Here is a 20,395-nt window from a genome sequence, read left to right as displayed (position 1 = left end):
AAAATGATCATTGTCACATTATCAAGTGTATTTTTATGGCGGTGTAAAATGTCAATGGCATTTTCTTACGTAAATGATCAAAAGTTTCTTTGAATGCTCATAAATTTTTAAACAAAAATGAAAGTTTTACTTAGAAAACGAACGTTTCTTTTTGCTAAACAAATTCTTTGAAGACAACTCTTGGCTCTTGATCAGTTAGCACCATTTTACCAGGCGCTCCAAATTATGAAGGAAAAAAGGTAGTTTTTCAAAATCCAAACAGACTGCACTAAGCACATTATAGCTCTTATTTTATCTGATACTCTCATTTTGAAATTTGACGTCATCAAATGCAAAGAGGTATGTACATTACAGTCAAAAGTTCAAATGCAGTGCTGTTCTGATGGAACACCATCAACATTCAGGAATGAACTAAGAATTATCCAAACAAAAACTACTGACAATGTATTTCATCAAATATATTTGGATTTTTACATTTTACACCGTTTTAACTTGAGGTTAGGGACTTCCAAAACCCCGTTCACACTACTCTATACTCCGGGATTGCCCAGGGAATAACGACCATCCTTTTCACAGCATGATCACTTTCTGCTTGGGAAACTTGCATACCCTGGAGACTAGCCTCCCCTGCTCCGGAGAAGGGGTAATCGGTAAAACCTTTGGGTATTCTTTAAACCGGAACCCCGTGGAATATAGGGACTAAGTGTGAAATTGCGCCAGTCCTGGGGCCTCCCCCAAGGCTGTATTCCCTGAGGATAAGAGAATCGGTGTGAAAAGGGCTTAAGATTTTCCCCCATTTTTATTAGCACTTCATCTAACGTAAAACAGGCATGATATTATTCCTACTTAAAACAGATCACTGAAGTTTTGTTTAGCCCTTAAGGAAAAAAAAAACTAAATTGTTTTTATAAATAGCAGATACTTATAGGTCTGCCCTTGTGTGCTCAAGAAAGTTGTCCTAATTGTTTCCAGGGACCAAATATCACGCCTGATAATGTGTGTGCATCACAAAACTAAATTTTACCTTGGATCCCCCTGTTAGATGAGTTGTCAGTGTTGCCATAGTGATTTATATTGTGTTGTCACACTTTGCGTAGCAATTAAAGATTGATACAAATCTTAAGATCAATTGTAAGATTAGCTCTGTGTAATGGTCTTGTTTAATCATTCTTATTACTGCCCAGATGTGGCTTATCTTGTTGCACTGTTAATTGTCCAGATAAAAAATATACAACAACATTCTGAGCATTATATAAAGCGATGTATGATGGTGGCAAGTTGAACTGGATATTTCGACACCTCGGTACCAGCCGCTAGCAGCCACCATGGCCTCATTAAAGTGTCATTTTATATCCCTTTTTAGGTTTTTATTATTATGGCTTCACCCCATACCAGTCATTCTTACATGCAGGGTATACTTTTGGTAATTGTCAAAGGCAAGTTGCTTCACTTGGTGTAACCAAATATTATGTGCATAAAATAACAAACCTGTGAAAACTTGGGTTCAATTGCTCATCCAAAGTTGGGAGGAAATATTTTATGGAAGAAAAAATGCCACTTTATACGTAGAATTGTGTGCTTTCAGATGCCTGGGGTTCAAAATTAAATGTTGTTATATATAATGATTAAACAGGTTTTACATGTTAATGGATATTTTGAAAGTCATGCTTAGTTTAATCATTATTTTGAAAGGCATGCTGGACTTACCCCTTGCCATTTTTTCATTTTAAGGCCTAAATTTGATAAAAATGCTGGACTTACCCCTTGCCATTTTTCCATTTTAAAGGCAGTGGACACTATTGGTAATTACTCAAAATAATTATTAGCATAAAACCTTTCTTGGTAACGAGTAATGGGAGAACTTGATAGTATAAAACATTGTGAGAAACGGCTCCCTCTGAAGTGCCTTAGTTTTTGAGAAAGAAGTAATTTTCCACGAATTTGATTTTGAGACCTCAGATTTAGAACTTGAGGTCTCGAAATCAACCATCTAAACACACACAACTTCGTGTGACAAGGGTGTTTTTTTCTTTCATTATTATCTCTCAAGTTCGATGACCGATTGAGCTAAAATTTTCACAGGTTTGTTATTTTATCCATATGTTGAGATACACCAACTGTGAAGGCTAGTCTTTGACAATTACCAATAGTGTACACTGTCTTTAAGGCCTTTATTGATAAAAATGCTGTTCTTGTGCTGGATGTTAAAGGGCACCATACAAACGTATGAAGCAAGGCACTTCGCTATTGAACTTCTCAGTTGCAAGTAAGATTGACTAGCCCCCACCACTATCATCATAATAACATTCATAAATCCAGCAACAAACAAATTAACACAGAAGAGAAGCTGTTATGATGTGTGTTGTCTTTTTTATTAGTTATTTGTTATCACCGAATAAATCTTGATACAAAATTGTTGTCCAGTATTCTGAAAGATAAGCCTAGTCTCTCTCTGTAAGTTCTACACCCAGAAATAGATAGCCTCCATGTAATTCAAGGCCTGGTACAATCTACCTGGGCCCAATTTTATGGCTGTTTACCGTAAGCACAGAATCGGCGCTTACGAAAGCAGGGAATTCTGTGCTTACGGCAAGTGTATTTCACAAGTTAGCTGCGAATTTTGGCTTCTGCGCGTGCATAATCCACGTTACTAGGCATTTTGCGCTAACAAGGCTAGTGCAAATCATGATCGTAAGCGCAGAATTTGGCGGTAAGCAGAGCCATGAAATTGGGCCCAGTTATCACCCTTCAAATACACTCTTGCCCATTTTGTGTGACCTGTACTACCTAAATAATTTTCCGATATCGATGCTGATAACAATGATCAGTTTTTATACAGGGCTGTATACATCCAAAGGGCATCTAGAAGAGCTTCCAACTTTAGTACCCCTGGTCACTGGGCCTTAAATCATTCCTTAAACCATCTCAGCTCCCTGGGGAGTATACAGACTGTGCTGCCAAATATGTAGCGCACTAAGCTAATTCCATCTCTGCCCTCGCAGGCACCCTTTTACCCCCGGATGGAGAGAAGCAATTATAGTGAAGTGTCTTGCTCAAGGACACAAGTGTCACGACCGGGATTCAAACCCACACTCTGCTGAACAAAAGCACCAAAGCTTGAGTCTGGTGCTCTTATCCGCTCAGCCACGACACGCCACAGGATTGAAATCTCCCACGGTGGATCTTGTGGTTCAGAAATACCCTTGAATGAGTATAATTTTTAATAATGTAGCTGTCTGGTCTCTGCAAGGTTTGTGAAGTACTTTGCATAATAGGAGGGTTTATGATTATCGCAACTAATAATTGCATACAATGTTTCAATGCTGAGAGATGAAGATACAACCAAATTCCATTATAACTTTTGGATTTTGTTTACATTTTAAATTAAAATTTGTTGCAAGAACACCCTGATTCAACGTAACAACAAAAAAAGCGACCAATTAGAATGATAATTCTAATAATAGGTTAATTTCTTAAATAACCATACATTTTAGATTATAAGGTAAAACCGAAAAAGTTTCATTAAAAAATATTTATACTTTTAAATATAGCAGTGTCAAATTAGATAGCAATAGTAAAAAAAAGAAAAGCAATCAGTTAGAATAATAATTATAATAATAGGTAGGTTTCAATTTGGGAAAATTTGGGGTCAATTGATCATCGAAATTGCAAAGAAGAAAATTAAAGAAGAAAATTAAAGAAGAAAAACATTATGCGTAAAATTGTGTGCTTTCAGATGTCTGATAAAACCTTCAACATTTTGGGGTGAAAAAAAGACTTTTCTTTGTAACTACGTTACTTCAAAAGGGTTTAGTTCTACTCTAACAATGTTTTATACTGACAATTATACAGCTCTCCAGTGATGTTTACCAAGCAAGTTTCTATTGTCATGAAGTTGTGGAGCAATTACCACAAAGGTATACCCTGCCTATTTTTGTTAGAGTTGACAGTGCAATATTTATTTTATAAATATGTAACTAACATTGTACATTCTTTAAAAATATTCCTGATGTACACTAACTTCATCAATTCCTGCCTGACTAAAGTACATCAAACATAATTTACACATTCAAATGGAATTAACAGTGCTTTCAAAAATACTTCATAATTTGTACAAAACACCTCTAAACCCAGCATTCACAAAACACTCCCAATGAATTTTTCTAAAATTTGAATCTCATAAAAAGAAACGAACATGCCCAACATAACTGTTCCTAACCAATACTACAATTTAAAAATTATAGGAACATTTGGTTTATTTGCTCATACTCTTACCCGCATAACAACAAATGATAAAGGGTGCTGATTGGAAAAACTTCCAGATCACCCACCACACTCCAAAACAACCTTGTGTATAAGCCTTTTTGAAGTATGGCGGACACAATGCTACAACACTGTAAAGTTGTGGTAAATTTGTGCGTATTGACCATAGAAATAGAACGCATGTTATTCAGTGAAGTGCGCATTTTAGGCGACGCGGCGTTTACACGTAAATCTAATGCCCACCAGTATGGTGAGCGTGGCATCAGTCGCGGCGTGTGACGCGCGCGTATCACGTCCGCCATACCTCAAAAAGGCTTATTGAGAGAGTTGCAACATGGAGGAACCAGTTTTCTTTGGTTATGTGCTTGCTGGACGCCATGTTGTCTCCAAATGCAGCACAACCAAATAGGCAGACTAGTCTGGCACCCCATGATCGCCCATGCATTTCTTGAGGAACAAAATGGCTTCTAATTGCAAGTTGTCATAACTCTCCCAATACACGACTCTGGTTTGTGGCTTACAGAAAAGCCCTCTATCCGTGGACTAGTGCAACTTGTTTAGCGTTGAGTGTGTACACGTCCGTTGGTAATGTATAACCAAAGATGTTTAACCAACTCAACAAGAACATGAAGAATGTCTTGCACAACACTGTATTTTAACCTCTCAATAGTTTTATTGCAATTTGTTTCTTACATGATGTTCTTTCTCATACACCCACCAGATATTGGCAACAACCAACAACCAATACAATTTTTGTTGCCAAATCTTTTTGAATCAATTCCAACTTACTGTCTCACCCATTTGTGGCCGGTTGACAACAAAATTTAAAAACGGTTTCATGCTAACAAGCTTATTATATCAAAGTTTCAATTGAGACATTGATTGGAAAAATGTATCAATGATTTACTGTTTTAAGAAACAAAATTATTTTGTTTTAAAAAAAAAACGAGTGGAAAATAGGAAAGAATACAGACCTACAACCTCCTAGCTCCGCTTGATGAAAAAGGCCCTGAGCTAATTCGTCACTTGAACAGAACATTCCTCTGCATTGAGTATTATGAACATTTTCCTTTGGTTCGAAATGCTTTAAAGGCAGTGGACACTATTGGTAATTATTCAGAATAATTTGTAGCATGGAGAGTAAAGGAGAGCTGTTGATAGTATAAAAACATCGTGAGAAATGCTCCTATGAGAGGACGTAGTTTTCAAGAAAAAGTAATTTTCCATGAACTTGATTTCGAGACCTCAGATTTAGAATTTGAGGTCTCGAAATCAATATTTTTTCATCCATTATTATCTCGTAACTTCGACGACCAATTGAGCTAAAATTTTGACAGGTTATTTTATGCATATATTGAGATACACCACCAAGTGAAAAGACTGGTCTTTGACAATTACCAATAGTATCCACTGTCTTGTTAAAGGTATTAAACGGTATTAACAAACATCATTGTTAACTCTTTCGAGAACATAACGGCCAGAAACAGCTTTACCAAAACATGAACAACGTCTGCCACTATTTTGTCATCGCTACCAATCGTACAATACCTTTAAATTGCAGGTCTTAGATTTGAAATCCTAACAAGGCACAGTAACATACAATTAAAAAAAAACTGTTTTTAAATAATGCTGGGAAAGAAACTAATACCCTGCTAGGTTTCACGTGCACCGTGTGTTTTACTGTAGATGTGACTTGCAACGGCGAGAGCCCCGCCTTTAGCAAACCTTACAAAGTTATCGCCAACTAGCGGTCCCATGGCGTACAAGCCTGGCTCCGCGCGCGCCTCCATCGTGTACGGGTTGACATCAATGGGATTGTTCTGATACGAGATGGGTGCCAGCTCCTCTCTCACCCCTAGATGTTTACCCTCATTGGGCAGGAAGGAGAGATCTGGTCGCGAGCCGATCAGCACAACGGCCACAGACACCTGCAAGTACCCGCAGCCTTTCTGACCCTTAATAGCTACCCTGTGGTTTGGCTTAAATTCATGTACCGTGCTCTGTTGCAGACTCCTGTAGCTCAAGTCATCAACGAATTCGGCGCTGAATTCAAGCTCCTTCATCAACCGGTGCACTCTGTGGTACTCCGGATACATGGACTTTGGCAGTTTGGAAAAAATGAGTTCCTTATCGGAGGCGGAGCGTCGGAAGGCGTGGACCACCGGTACCCCTGCGCTCATAGCAGTGAGGACTGCATCGGCGGCGTTGAGACCAGAACCGATGATGAGGATAGGATCCGAATTAGAATGTACGTCCTCCTTCTGAATCGCCGCTTCTAGATCCTTGAGGCTGTACAAGACGTACGGAAGATCCTCACCGGGTACCTCAAGACGGTTCGGAATACCCAACATCCCCGTCGCCAGAATAACGTTAGGGGTCAGTATCGTGAACGTGTCTCTCGCGCTAACCGACCGGTCGCAACATGTCGTGTCCGCTACAAAGTGACCCTTCACCTCAAAGATTTTCTGACCCTCATACTTGCGACATCGTGGACACTGGATCTCTGGCTCCCCACTCTCGCTGTTGATGACCCGTCTTCCTTTGAGCTGTTGAACCGACGTGACCAGGGTGTAGGGTCTGAAAGACTTCTCCAACCCTGTGAACTCGACATACTCCTTATAGTAGCGAGAGACTTCACCCAGTGAGGCTCTGCCGTTGGTGTCATTGACTTTACCTACACGCTCCCTAAGGAAAAAAAAAATATAATAAATAAATGCTCAATTATACATAGTTCATAATCGTTCATGCGTCCACAACTGACTGTGCAAGTTTCACATGCATCTTAAACACTTTTGGTTTTCATATCCATTACTTCAATTTATGAAAGAAAGAAAATGAAGTATACACTAGTCCATAAACAGAATACTATAAAACCTCAGACAAACCTTCCCCCCCCCCCCCCGAAAAAAAAAAAAAAAATCAACATGTACCGGTATGCATATATTGACAAACCTGTGAAAATTTTAGCTCAATTTGTCGTTGAAGTTGCGTGATAACTATAAAACTGAAAAACACCCTTGTCACACGAAGTTGTGTGCTTTCAGATGCCTGATTTCAAGAAATCAAATGGAAAAATACTTCTTTCTCAAAAACTACTTCACTTCAGAAGGAGCCGTTTCTCACAATGTTTTATACTATCAACCTCTCCCATTACTTGTCACCAAGTAAGGGTTTATGCTAACAATTATTTTGAGTAATTACCAATAGTGTCCACTGCCTTTAACCCCAAACCCTTATGAGCCCTCAACCAAAAACCCTGTTTAGCCCCCTACCCTAAACCCCACTGGGCCGAAAACCCCAACTCGAGTAAACAGTAAACCCCCCACCCTAGTGAGCTACAGGAACTTCACTGCCGCTAATATTATTTTATATAACACCCAAGCATATCCTTGCCATTTGATTGGAGGATTGTCCGTCACATGATAGCAAATAAAAGTACCATTGCACGCTTAGTCACTCACCATGCTTTTTCGTTCCATCCGAAAAGTACCATTGCACGCTGCCAGCGTGCAATGGTACTTTTTGGATGGAACAAAAAAGCCGAGTAAAAACTGCGTGCGCGTGTCTTTGGTAACGCAGCAGTGCTACTGCAAGGTAGTAAAATTACTAGCATTCGGCTTCAACAATTAAAAATTGTAGACCTACGCTTTGTTTGTTTTGAAAGTTGTATCTTTCAATCAACTTTGATGACCAATTGAGCCCAAATTTTCACAGGCTTGTTGTTTTATGCATATATGATGGGATACACCAAGTGAGAAGACTGGTCTTTGACAATTACCAAAGGTGTACCTTTAAGCACAAAAAAAAAAAAAAAAAAAAAAAAAATGGATATTAGACTAAAAGTAGGAAGAATATCACGCTTGAACAACACGCTCTCCCAGTGTTTGAACCATTACAAATTATATATACCACTATCCAAGCAACGATAGCTACACTAAGTTTGTTTAAACTGGGTCCACCTTTCACTGAAAGCCGACCTTTGGCCGACCACTTAACAACTCCAACCCATTATTTGCCAAGTTGGGATCTCTCAAGTCAACATTCCACTTTGATGGCAACAACACTCCGCTGTAATCACATGGAGTGGTTTTTATACATTTGAACTTGTATTCATGCCACTCTGATTCTAATTTTAAAAAGTGTCTATTAATATGGCACCCTTGACTTTTTTATAAGCGTTTGACATCAGTCATTTGCCATCAGTTTGTGTTGATGTTGTTATTATTTGTTTATTTACCTGTAGTCAGCTACCCAGTCAGGGAAGTTCATCCCTGGTAGTTCCATCCAGCGTCCCAGGCTCAGAGTGCGTACAGAGTCCTCCATATCCTGAAACATGACAAGCGAGATTTGGAATTGTCTTTTTTGCGCCTTGAACACCCAACAGGTTGGATACGTGCCAATTACAAGTCTTTTATTAATATTGTTATTATTATTATTAGAAGAAAATAGGATAAACAGGGATATTATAGGCTATTGTAAAAACCCTACACTGGGAGCGCAAAGCGCGAATGTTTTGCAAGTGCAAAAGCTTGCGAGTGGGAAGCCTACTAGTATAAATATATCTTGGGTTTTCATAGCCCTAGTCTGTAGTCTGGAGCATTCTCTTTGGTTATATCTTTGTGTTTTTTTTTAAGAATGAACTTAAGAAAACAAAATTTAAAAATACTATTATTTTTATGGAAAATCATTCCCCTGGATAAAGGGACATACCAAGGGCAAATTCTTTGGTAGAGAACTGAAAAGAAGCAACTTTACTGACTCGCATCTCATTTTTTGAATTTTAACAGTATTTAGGTAGAGATTATGCCATATTCGAATGTAGTTTTCTTTAAAAAATTAACCGAGCCAACAAAACACTCAGTTTGCTTGATAGCATCATGTGGACTGTCTGCACGTATGGTGATTAACAAGTTTAAAAATCAATGATCCATAAAGAGCTTAAAGTGACTTCGTCTTCTAACTTACCCTCCATGATCCGCCTGCTTGCCCCTTCCCTAGTACCCTGTGATTGACAGCCTTGGAGGAATCGAATCTCCACTCCAGACGCGTCTTCTGGTCATCGTCAAAGTCTGCATTCGGCTGATACAAGTTGTCAAACAGCAGGGACACCGGGTTCAGTGACCGGCCCTCTAGTCCACTACTAAGCAACTCAAGATCCTATCAAACGAAAAACAACAAAAAATTTGATCGAACATGCTCTTTCTCTTTAACTCGGATCTCAGAGAAAGTATCAAATACCAGGGGCCAGTTTCGTGTAACATAACAACTTTCTAGAAACAGAAAAGTCTTGCCTTATAACATAATGATCACACAAGCTCTTTTTTTAAAACCCATATCTTAGATGTGTCAAGTAGCAGGGGCCAATTTCATAAAGACTGTAAGCATAGAACCTTGCTAAGCACAGACAAATCTAGCTTAACAGAAGGTTGCATTGTTGCAACTGGTGCACAACAAAGTACGTGTAACTTTGTTGGTTTGGAATATCATCTTTGATGAGAGGGCAAGACCATTTCCATATTGCAAAGGACACATCCATTGGAAAATCTTAAATTCTATTGGAATGTTTTGAAGGGGCCCAAAGGCCAAGACCAGGGGCAACAGAGCCCATGGCCTCCGCAGCCTCCATTTGGTCCAGGCCTGGGGTGCGTTCCACTCGCGCAAACGTTGCCAACAGTTGCGCACGTTCGCCAACAATTTCAAGTGGAACGAGTTGTTCGCCACCACCGTTGGCGAACGTTGGCAATTTTGCACAAACATACTTCTGAGGTGTTGGCGAGTGGTTTTTAAAATGGCGGACAAGCATGCGGTATTATTTCTTTGTCACAAACATAACTACATTGTATTTTCGGTGGATGATAATGCAGATTTGGAATAACAAAGTTATTTAGTTGATGTAATGATGTCAAAAAGAGGACTATTACAGCAAAAACAAAGATTTCAAAAATACTACGTATCGTGCGCAACTTTATGCAACTTTATGCGAACATACTTCTGAGGTGTTGGCGAGTGGTTTTTAAAATGGCGGACAAGCATACGGTATTATTTCTTTGTCACAAACATAACTACATTGTATTTTCTGTCGATGATAATGCAGATTTGGAATAACAAAGTTATTTAGTTGATGTAATGATGTCAAAAAGAGGACTATTACAGCAAAAACAAAGTTTTTAAAAATACTACCTATCGTGCGCAACTTTATGCAACTTTGTGCGAACATACTTCTGAGGTGTTGGCGAGTGGTTTTTAAAATGGCGGACAAGCATACGGTATTATTTCTTTGTCACAAACATAACTACATTGTATTTTCTGTGGATGATAATGCAGATTTGAAATAACAAAGTTAATTAGTTGATGTAATGATGTCAAAAAGAGGACTATTACAGCAAAAACGAAGTTTTTTAAAAAACTACGTATGGTGCGCGCCATCTTCATTTCAGGGCGCCGCCATATTGACATGGCATATACGCACCAATCGTTCAAAAGATGAAAAACGTTTGCGCAAACAGTGCGAGTCGTTTGCGCGAGTGGAACGCGCCCCTGGCAAAGAATGTTGCCTACAGTAACACCATATGTGTATCTACATGTTCTTGCTGGGTAAATTATGTTCTTATGACATGTATGAGAACTTATCTTGCTTTATATTCTACTAACCCAGAGCAGGGCCCAATTTCATAGAGCTGCTAAGCACAACAATTTTCTTAGCATGAAATTTCTTTCTTGATAAAAATAGGATTAACAAAAAAAATTCTATTTGTTACATATACATTGCTTGTTACTAGTAATCAGCTGTTGTTTGCTTCCTGAAAATCACATGGAAATTTGGTTGGTAATCCTGTTGTTATTAAGTAAGAGATTTCATGCTAAGCAAATTTTCGTGCTTAGCAGCTCTATGAAATTGGGCCCTGATCTTTCAGAGACTTCATTTCATGCTAAGCAGATTTTCGTGCTTAGCAGCTCTATGAAATTGGGCCCTGATCTTTCATAGACTTCATTTCATGCTAAGCAAATTTTTGTGCTTAGCAGCTCTATGACACTGGGCCCTGATCTTTCAGAGACTTCATTTCATGCTAAGCAAATTTTCTTGCTTAGCAGCTCTATGAAATTGGGCCCTGATCTTTCATAGACTTCTGTGTTGAGTGCTGGTGAGTGCCAACCTTGCTGAAAGTTTTCTCCGCTCTATTATTCTTTCTTGGTCGCTCTATTTCTAACTTGGAAAGAAACTAGTTCTTACCTTAAGTTTTTTTCTCTTTTTTTTTTTTTTCTCTAGAAGAAGATCAGAGCATACTGATGGAAACGTCGAGTTGAAACCAACCGTTCTTGTCAGAACCACCCCAACTCATTAGAGATAGTCATTACATGGTGTTTGACGATGAGTATGCTCTGATCGTCTTCTGGAGAAAGCTTGAAGAAGATCAGAGCATACTGATCGAAACGCCGAGTTGAAACAAACGCTTCTTTTCAGAACCACCCCAACTCATTTAGAGATAATGGTGTTACTGCAAACCTTTCTATATCGTATTTCCACCATGCAAAGTTTCAAATTTTACTTAGTTCTTACCTGTTGAATAAGTGACTCCTCTTCGTCCCCTTGGAGTAACCTTGCATGTAGGTATGGATCGGGATGGGGCTCTTCACTGGTATAGTACGGCCAATGTCCCGATAGCATGTAAGACAGGCTTATACCTGACGGTCCATTGCCTGGAATAAATAAAACATAAATCAAATTATTTGCTCAAACTGGAATCTTAAATTTTTCAAAGTAAGATCTGGACCCAATTCCATAGAGCTGCTGAGCACAAAAATTTGCAAAAAAGATTACCAACCAAATTTCCACTTGTTGCATATTGCTTGTTACTAGCGTTCAGCTATGGACTGCTTAATCCGGCAAATCACATCGAAATTTGGTTGGTAATCCTGTTTTTATCAAGGAATAAATTTCATGCTTGAGAACCAAATTTCCATGTGATTTTCAGGATTAAGCAATCCACAGCTGAATACCAGTATCAAGCAATATATGCAACAAGTGGAAATATGGTTGGTAATCTTGTTTTCATCAAGGTAGAAATTTCATGCTTAGCAAATTTTTGTGCTTAGCAGCTCTATGAAATTGGGCCCAGATCAGCAGGGCTCAGCTGGTATAAACTCTTGGTAAACTCTGTGGACTTGTGTTTTTCATTTGAATAAATACCTCATTGTGTGTTACCTTTGTAAACAAATATTGACTGACATGTGATCATTATCTTTCAAATCTTTATCAAGAGTATCAAAGTACACTTATAAATTTTCTTTGAGTGCTTGTTTAAAGGGAAGGTATACGTTTGGTAATTACTCAAAACAAATATTAACTTAAAAACTGACTTGGTAACGAGCACTTGGAGACCTATTGATGGTATAAAACATTGTGAGAAACGGCTCCTCTGAAGTAGCATAGATTTTGAAATAGAAGTAATTTCTCACTAAAATAATAAAAGACCTCTAGCCAAAAGTCTTTTATTCCTATCTGAAAGCACACAAATTCGTTTAACAAGGGTGTTTTTTCTTTAATCATTTTCTCCCAACTCCGACGACCAATTGAGCTCAAATTTTCACAGGTTTGTTATTTTATGCACATATGTTGAGATACATTACACCAAGTGAGAACACTGGTCTTTGACAATTACCAATAGTGTACCTTCCCTTTAACTCTTTTATATTCTGGTCCAGTAAAAATGTTACAACACAAGTTCTGCAGTCTTGTGTCTTTTTTTTCCAAAAATTCAAGCCCTTATCAGATGCACTGGTTGAAAAAAAACTAATATAAACCACTGACTGCCACACAGTAAATGTACCTAGATTTCTTCATAACAGTAAATATAGCAAAACAATTACAATTTACAAGGCCCGATTCCATCAAGATCATAACGCATAAAGTAGAAGCTTTACATGGGTAGAGATCTTTTACGAAAGAGAAACTAGGAGTGTCCCTAATGACAAGTCCTGAGGAAGATTGTGCCAAATCAAAATAAGTTAGGCCTATGTAAGTCTTTACTTTTTTGCTATGCAAACTTTCTGGAGACGAAATCGTCTCCCTGGAATGTACACTTACCGATGACGACCGCTTGTGAATAGCAATGGTCCAGGGCACAGTAAGGTGAATCTTCACTGGTTGATGTACAGCTGATCTTATCAGCCATTCCTTAGCACCGTCTCTCTCCAGTCTTAATCGCTCTCTCTCTCCGGCCCTCCTTATCTTCCCCTTTCAAGTAACAGTTTCTACCCACCAGTCAAATACTCAAAATTCCCCCACCGTCCGTGGGTTTGATCTTGACCTCAAAATGAAGCAGACCTTGATGGATCTGATGACCTGTTACAAGTGTTGCAGGGTCAAGTTTAACTTTTTAATTTGTTCCAAACCGCACAGGAAACTCTTCCTGGAGATTGTGAGAGCCTCAGGCGGAGCAGATCTCCTGGGATTTTGAGTGACTGGAGTCTGGGATGAGTATAGTATCCCGTCTCATTGGTCGGACGCTGAGCCTAATGTAAGTCTGTTTGGTCTACATGGCTGCAAGCATCGCACGATGTGGTATCTGTAAATAAAAGAAGTGCAAACAAAATACATCAAATCAGTTCCCAAGGTTCTCTCGGCGACGGTGATGACACAGGAACAAACTAATTTAATGTAATCAAACGGACTAGTCGTCCCCAAGGCTTGTAATTTGTTGACTGTATGGACCAGACAAAAAAAAAATGACAGATGAAGGACAACACTCTTAATTGGAGGGATTTAAAAGTTTATCCAAAGGATTGTAGTTAGTGACCAATCCATTTAAAGATTTACTAACATTGATCCGAAGCATTTAAAATTAAAATCTCAAAAGATTTTATTTTAATTGTAAAAATGAATTGGTTCCTAATTACAATCCTTTGGATTAAATGTAAATCAGTTCCATTTAGAGTGTAGCATACATGTACCTAGATTGAAGTCCAGTTTAATTATACAATTCTTTTTTTAAAGTGATTTACTAAGATTCTTCCTCACTCCACAGAAAATTCTACCCAAACTGTTGGATTCTAAGTTATTGCATGTATGGTGGTTTGCAAATCCCACATAAAAGCAGTACCCTTTGATTTGTGAAGGCCTGGGTGCTGATTGCCTCCATGCCCCATGGTCAGTGTCTTGGTGCCCTTTGAAAAGTTCCAGTAAATGTTTTTTTTTAATGTCCCTCAAAAAGTTGCCCTAAGAAAAAAAACTGCCTTGGCTTCAGGAACACAGTATCAAGAAAATAAGATTATGATGGGTTGGGGATGGTTAGGGTTTGAAGATAAAATGTTACTTTCTGCGGCAGTTCAAAGGGTATTTATTCAGATCAGATGGTAAATAAAAGATAATCCCCCAAAAAACTCTGATAATGACAAGGATTTTATAAACTCTTTACCGAAGTTGCAAGCCAAGCTAGGCACTAAACGAAGCCTTGTATAGTGTGTTGCATGCTTTATGTACTTTATTTGCTTATGGTACCAAAAGTGATTCTTCGCTTCGCCCTTTGTTGGCCATCGCGCCAGCAAGGTTACTATTTTTTGCAAGTCATCCAGGGTTCTTTTACAGTGCTCAGTGGGACAGAATTGTGAATGTTTTTTGTTTTGTTTTTCTTTTTCTTTCAAACAAGCAGACACTGAAATATACTGAAACTTGGCAGACCTGCTACTTTAATAATAATATTAATTCATTCATAGGTAAATGATATTAATAAAATAATAATAATAATTAAAGACTTGTATAATGCACACATTATGTAAGGCGATCAAGGCACAGTAAAAAAAAAAGAGAAAAAAACAAAAGAGAAACAGAGTTCCAGTTTGGCCGATAAATCAGCAAGTTACGCTGAAAAAAACCCAATGTACATGTAAGATCCTATTCTTTTAAACAAACAGACACATAATGTCATGATTTTAATTAAGAGGTTTGGGGGTTTGATGGAAGGTTTTATTTTCATTCCACATGGTCTAGATCACCGTCCAGTTGTTTTCCTATGGCTGTGAGCAAAACTGGTTGTACTGAGACCCCTACAAAATATGATCGTAGTATGATCACAACATTGCTCTATATCTTTTAGTGCAGTGGACACTATTGGTAATTGTCAAATACTAGCCTTCACAGTTGTTGTATCTCAACATATGCAACAATAAAAAACCTTTGCAAATTTTAGCTCAATCGGCCATCAAACTTGCGAGATAATAAAAGAAAAAACACCCTTGTCACACGAAGTTGTGTGCGTTAAGATAGTTGATTTCGAGACCTCAAGTTCTAACTCTGATTTCTAAGGTCTCGAAATCAAATTCATGAAAACAGGAAGCCGTTTCTCACAATGACAAAAGAAAGGTTTTATGCTAATAATTATTTTGAGTAATTACCGAGTGTCAACTGCCTTTAATTGATTTTTTGAATTGGTTGTCCTGACCCCTTAGAATGTTCACTGTGACCATAAACTACCCGGTCAAGGGCAAGGGACAATGTACTTTTGACAGACATGTGTCTATGTACAGAGAATATCCAACCGACACGGTCACCCTTTTATAAATTATTCTTGGTGAAATATCAAAGGGTCATTATAGTGTACAATGTATCATTTGCTCAAATTGTCACAAAAGAGTGATCGGCTGTCTCAGGAAGGTTTTGTTTAATAACACAAAAACGTGATCACACAGGCTTAGAAATAGTAGAATCTAAACCTTGTGACAGCCGCATATCCAAGTTTTTTTTTAAAGGAATTTCAGTTTGTGCAATTTGTTTGAAGGCACTTACTGTATTATGTTTTTTGTTGCGCGAGCAAGGGCTTGAATTCGAGGTAAAATCATATTCATCAAGATCACAGGGATTTCAACTTTATTTAGCCCTGATCAAACTGTTGAATATTTTGTTCAATAGAGTGCTTTTAAAATCGACACACACACACACAAACAGAATCGGTACAATTAATTTAGGGATACAAATTTGACTGATCCTCAAGTGTTGCAAGTGGTGAATTGTCAAGTGGACCATATTTGGGGAGTACTTACGTACAAATGTAGGGAAAATTAATGTCAAACCCTACCCTCCCTTCAACACTTGTCCCAGAAATGTCCCTGGCAGTTTAAAATGTAGGCCTCTACATGTAGGCCTACTTTGTAGGTGTGTATAAACCTTGGTTTATGACCAGTAAAAAGTGTTGAAACATGGGCGTGACACGCAAACTTGCAACTATGCTTATAAGACAGTTTCTTCATTCCAATTGGTCGAGAGCAACGGCTGAAACAGTTGTGCCACATCACGCGATACGCGCGACGCCCACAGCATTCCCTTAGAAGGAGTTCTTTACGCGAGAGCGGCGGAGGGCCTTACCATTCATAGCTTGAGGGGTGTTGTGTTAAAAGAAAACATTGAATAATTATAATTTGTGCATTTATTTTACTTTTTGACCAAAAGTGTTGATGATTTTTGACCGAAAGGTATTTATGAATGGAAATCAAAGTGTGTTGAATCGGTTTTCAACAAGTGGTTTAAACCCGCCGTGGCTTGGTTCTTGATAATTTACTTCGACTTCCGCCTCGGTAAAACTATCAAGAACCATGCCTCGTTGGGACTAAACCACTAGTTGAAAACCTCTTCACCACACATCGATTGCCTTATTCAAGTACAATTGCAGGTTGGAATTTGTGCATGGGGGGTCAGGGTTGGTTAGGAGGGCATGCACAAGGCTTTCAGACATTAAGCTCAATGTTCAGTAGAATCATTTCAACCCCCACGGTAGAATCAAGAGTGAATTAAAAGTGTTGACATTGAGCACAAAAGGCATTCACACAGTGGATTCATGCAATAAATGTACTGTAATTGTGCAGTATTCTAAAACAACATTATGTTCAGAGCTTCATTTTCGTTCCAAATTTTCGTTCAAACCTCAATAGTTTTTTCACCAGCTTTTATTTATTTTGTCTTTGCCATCAGTTGATCTCCGTAATAAAAAACTAACATATTGACAACAAAACATCAGACAGTACAGTTAACAATGACAGTAAAAGACAGTGGACACTATTGGTAATTGTCAAAGACCAGTTTTCTCACTTGGTGTATCTCAACATGAATGAAATAACAAACCTGTGAAAATTTGAGCTCAAATGGTCGTCGAAGTTGCGAGATAATAATGAAAGAAAAAACACCCTTGTCACACAAAGTTCCGTGCAATATGACATGGTTGATTTCGAGACCTCAAGTTCTAAACTTGAGGTCTCGAAAACTTAAGGTTTCGTGCTAATAATTATTTTGAGTAATTACCAATAATGTCCACTGCCTTTAAAAGTCATGAACAATATATTTTTTATTAATTCTATGTTTCGATATTTCCTGTCATACCCTTGAATTGGCTACCATTGGTGAGTATTACTTCGTTCTTGGGCACCCTAAAAGCACCCTAAACAATGAGAATTTTTTACTGCAATTCAAGGGCACCGAGGCAAGGACTAGAGGGTGCATGGAGGAAATCGCATTTGTTGCCTCCATAAAGTATCACTCAGGACTGAATGACATTAATCTTCTCTTAACCTGCTTGCTCAAATGAAGGCAGTGGTCAAAATTGAGTTGACAATTTTTACTCATTCATTTCAGATTCCGTCTCGTAACAATTTCTCTTCTGGCGAAAATTTTGAGTAGCAAGCCTTGTCTAGTGGATTTCCTGATGCAGGAAAAAGCATGTAATAAAAACATGATAAATGTGTACTTAGTTTTAAAAGAACATTAATGCCAGTGCGACTTGAACACCCAGCAAAGTGGATATGTGCGCATTTAAAAAGTCTTATTAATTATTATTTAATCTGGCACTCTCCCACTTCCACACAATATCCCTTTGCAAGCATCTTTGTTGTATGCATTCATTCTCTAAAAGTTGAGTCCTTAAAAGGGTAATTCAGATTAGTCAACGTTTAGGCCTAAATATTTTAACACTTTGGGTGGTGGGTCAAAAGAAAATCGGTCAAAATAACTAATTATCAACTGACTGAAAGTCAGTTTTTATAGGTGTGGTAGAAAAGTAATTTACATAATTTCTTATTGGCACATTCCCGTGTGAAAAAAACTAACATCTAAATCCATTGATATCACATTTCTAAAGTTAGCTAAAAAATAACGGTTCAATGCTCTATACGTAAACATAGTTGGTAAAGGCATAATATAGACTAGACTCCCCTAGTTTAGAGGAGAGCAACTTTTAAAGATCACACACAAAAACACAGCAGGGCAAGTTTACAACTTTTTATACAATTCAAGCAACAATCTCCACAAATACGGACAAATTAATACCACACAAAATAAATAATCACAAAGGGTCCTACTACTTGCCGTCAACTCACTTGCGCCATCAACTCGCCGTCAACTCCTCCAATATACATTTAAAATCCACAGAAGAAGCATAGAATTGTAGAGTATCAGCTCAAAGAAAATTCGCAGAAGTTGTAGGTCATATTTTGGAATAAAAATTGAGTTTTTTCTCGCGACAAAATTATCTCGAAGCAGCAAAACCGCGGCCGCCATCTTGCTTTTTCACATTGATTAGTCTTGGCCTAAGATGTCAATGATTGGTACTTTTTTTTTTATCAACACAAAGTCGTGAATGAATTTTTACCTAAAACCATGAGAAATATGTAATTTAGCCCAAACTTAACACTTCCGTGCCCCTTTTATAGATTTTGTCATGTAAGTTTAATGAGTTGACTGCACGAGAATGAGTTGACAGCGAGTTGACGGCACGAGAATGAGTTGACTTGACGGCAAGTCGGCGAGTTGACGGCAAGTAGTAGGACCGATCGTAAATGGTAGCTTCCCACTGTTTCTTGCTGGGACAGACAGTGTGTAGGCAAATAATGTTAATTGTAGATGGTTCATGGAGGAAAAAATTCTACCTCTACGGATGGTACTTCTAGAAACTATAAGGCTCCTCTGTGTTTCTAGAAGTAGGATGTTTATAGCTAGTACTGTACTCACAGTACTGTATTCTCAATACATATGGTGGGGGAAACACATAACATAGGGTGAAATCATGGAGGGCATCAATCGATGTTCAGTAATCAGTTTCTTCAATTTTGTTTTTCCATGGAGCATGGACGTAGACATGGAGCATGTGTCTGATCATGGACCCAGGAGGTAGGATTGCTAATAATCCTACCTCCATGGTCTGATTTATTCCACCATGGTCTGATCTAAGCACGCTTGGTCTAACGTCCTCGCTTAAAAGACGTCTGCAGAGTTATCAACGTAAACGTAAACGTAGTAAAAACACGAGGTTTTTCCAAATCACTCTCCATGCCATACAGTACACGGTTAACGATATACTTGTTCACCATGGAGGCTGTTCGACGTGAGTTATTTCATCACGAACATTCTGGTAAATCTATGTCCACATTATTGCACTCGTAAATACCACAAATGACGACCAAAATTGCAACGAGTACAATTCAACTGATTATTAACTAAGTGTTTGTTCAATACAACATTTCAATAGATTTAACTCACCGTAAAAGGCAGCCAGCAAGCACGGGGGACTCCGGGCTAATGAACGGCGATATTGGGTCACAGCGTCACGAATTTCCTGAGGGGATCCGATCCTACAATTAACACGTGCCGTTTGATCGTCCACAACCCAATACCCGCTGCATGCAAACTGCATTATGCGTAGCTATATCACGGTCAGCTGTCACCACACACTCCGCCCAGCCCATTATTGTATTTAGCCGGGTACCAAATTTAAATTTAGCAAACGACCGTCACTTGACCTCCCCTACCGTGTAGTGATGGAGGAAGACCTGACACTGCATATGCATGCATTGTTGTGTTATGTGTTGTTTGTGTTGTCTTTTGTCAAGATGCGTTATACCATGGTTATACTGATTCTGTGTAACAGTGGCAAAGTGGGAAATGTTAGGTTTTTAGACACCTTCAAGAGAATTATTTTTTTATTTCATGTCACGTTATTTGATTTTTCGACCGAAGACTGTTTGTATAAAAAAATAGGCCTATAATACTGAGGGAACAATGCGCGCTAGTCTATGCGATCATGACATGAGTTCGTGCTTATTTTAGTGTGGCGGTTTTTCGTGCAATTGGGTTAAAAAAGCTTTTTTTCCCAAT

General features: G+C 38.4%; 1 protein-coding gene across 1 annotated transcript; it reads right to left on the bottom strand.

Moving 5' to 3' along the window:
- Window positions 1-1,068: 1,068 nt before the first annotated feature.
- Window positions 1,069-19,918, bottom strand: LOC139934652 (oxidative stress-induced growth inhibitor 1-like). The gene is made up of 6 exons (XM_071928975.1): window positions 19,781-19,918; window positions 13,349-13,829; window positions 11,822-11,961; window positions 9,229-9,420; window positions 8,501-8,589; window positions 1,069-6,948 (listed from the first exon to the last, which is right to left on the bottom strand). Exons 2-6 carry the CDS (start codon window positions 13,434-13,436, stop codon window positions 5,916-5,918), a joined length of 1,542 nt encoding a protein of 513 aa, XP_071785076.1. The 5' UTR covers window positions 13,437-13,829; window positions 19,781-19,918; the 3' UTR covers window positions 1,069-5,915.
- Window positions 19,919-20,395: the final 477 nt, after the last annotated feature.

This window comes from Asterias amurensis, chromosome 3, assembly GCF_032118995.1.
Source record: "Asterias amurensis chromosome 3, ASM3211899v1".
Lineage (NCBI taxonomy): Eukaryota > Metazoa > Echinodermata > Asteroidea > Forcipulatida > Asteriidae > Asterias > Asterias amurensis.
This window is presented reverse-complemented; position numbering and strand designations above follow the sequence as displayed.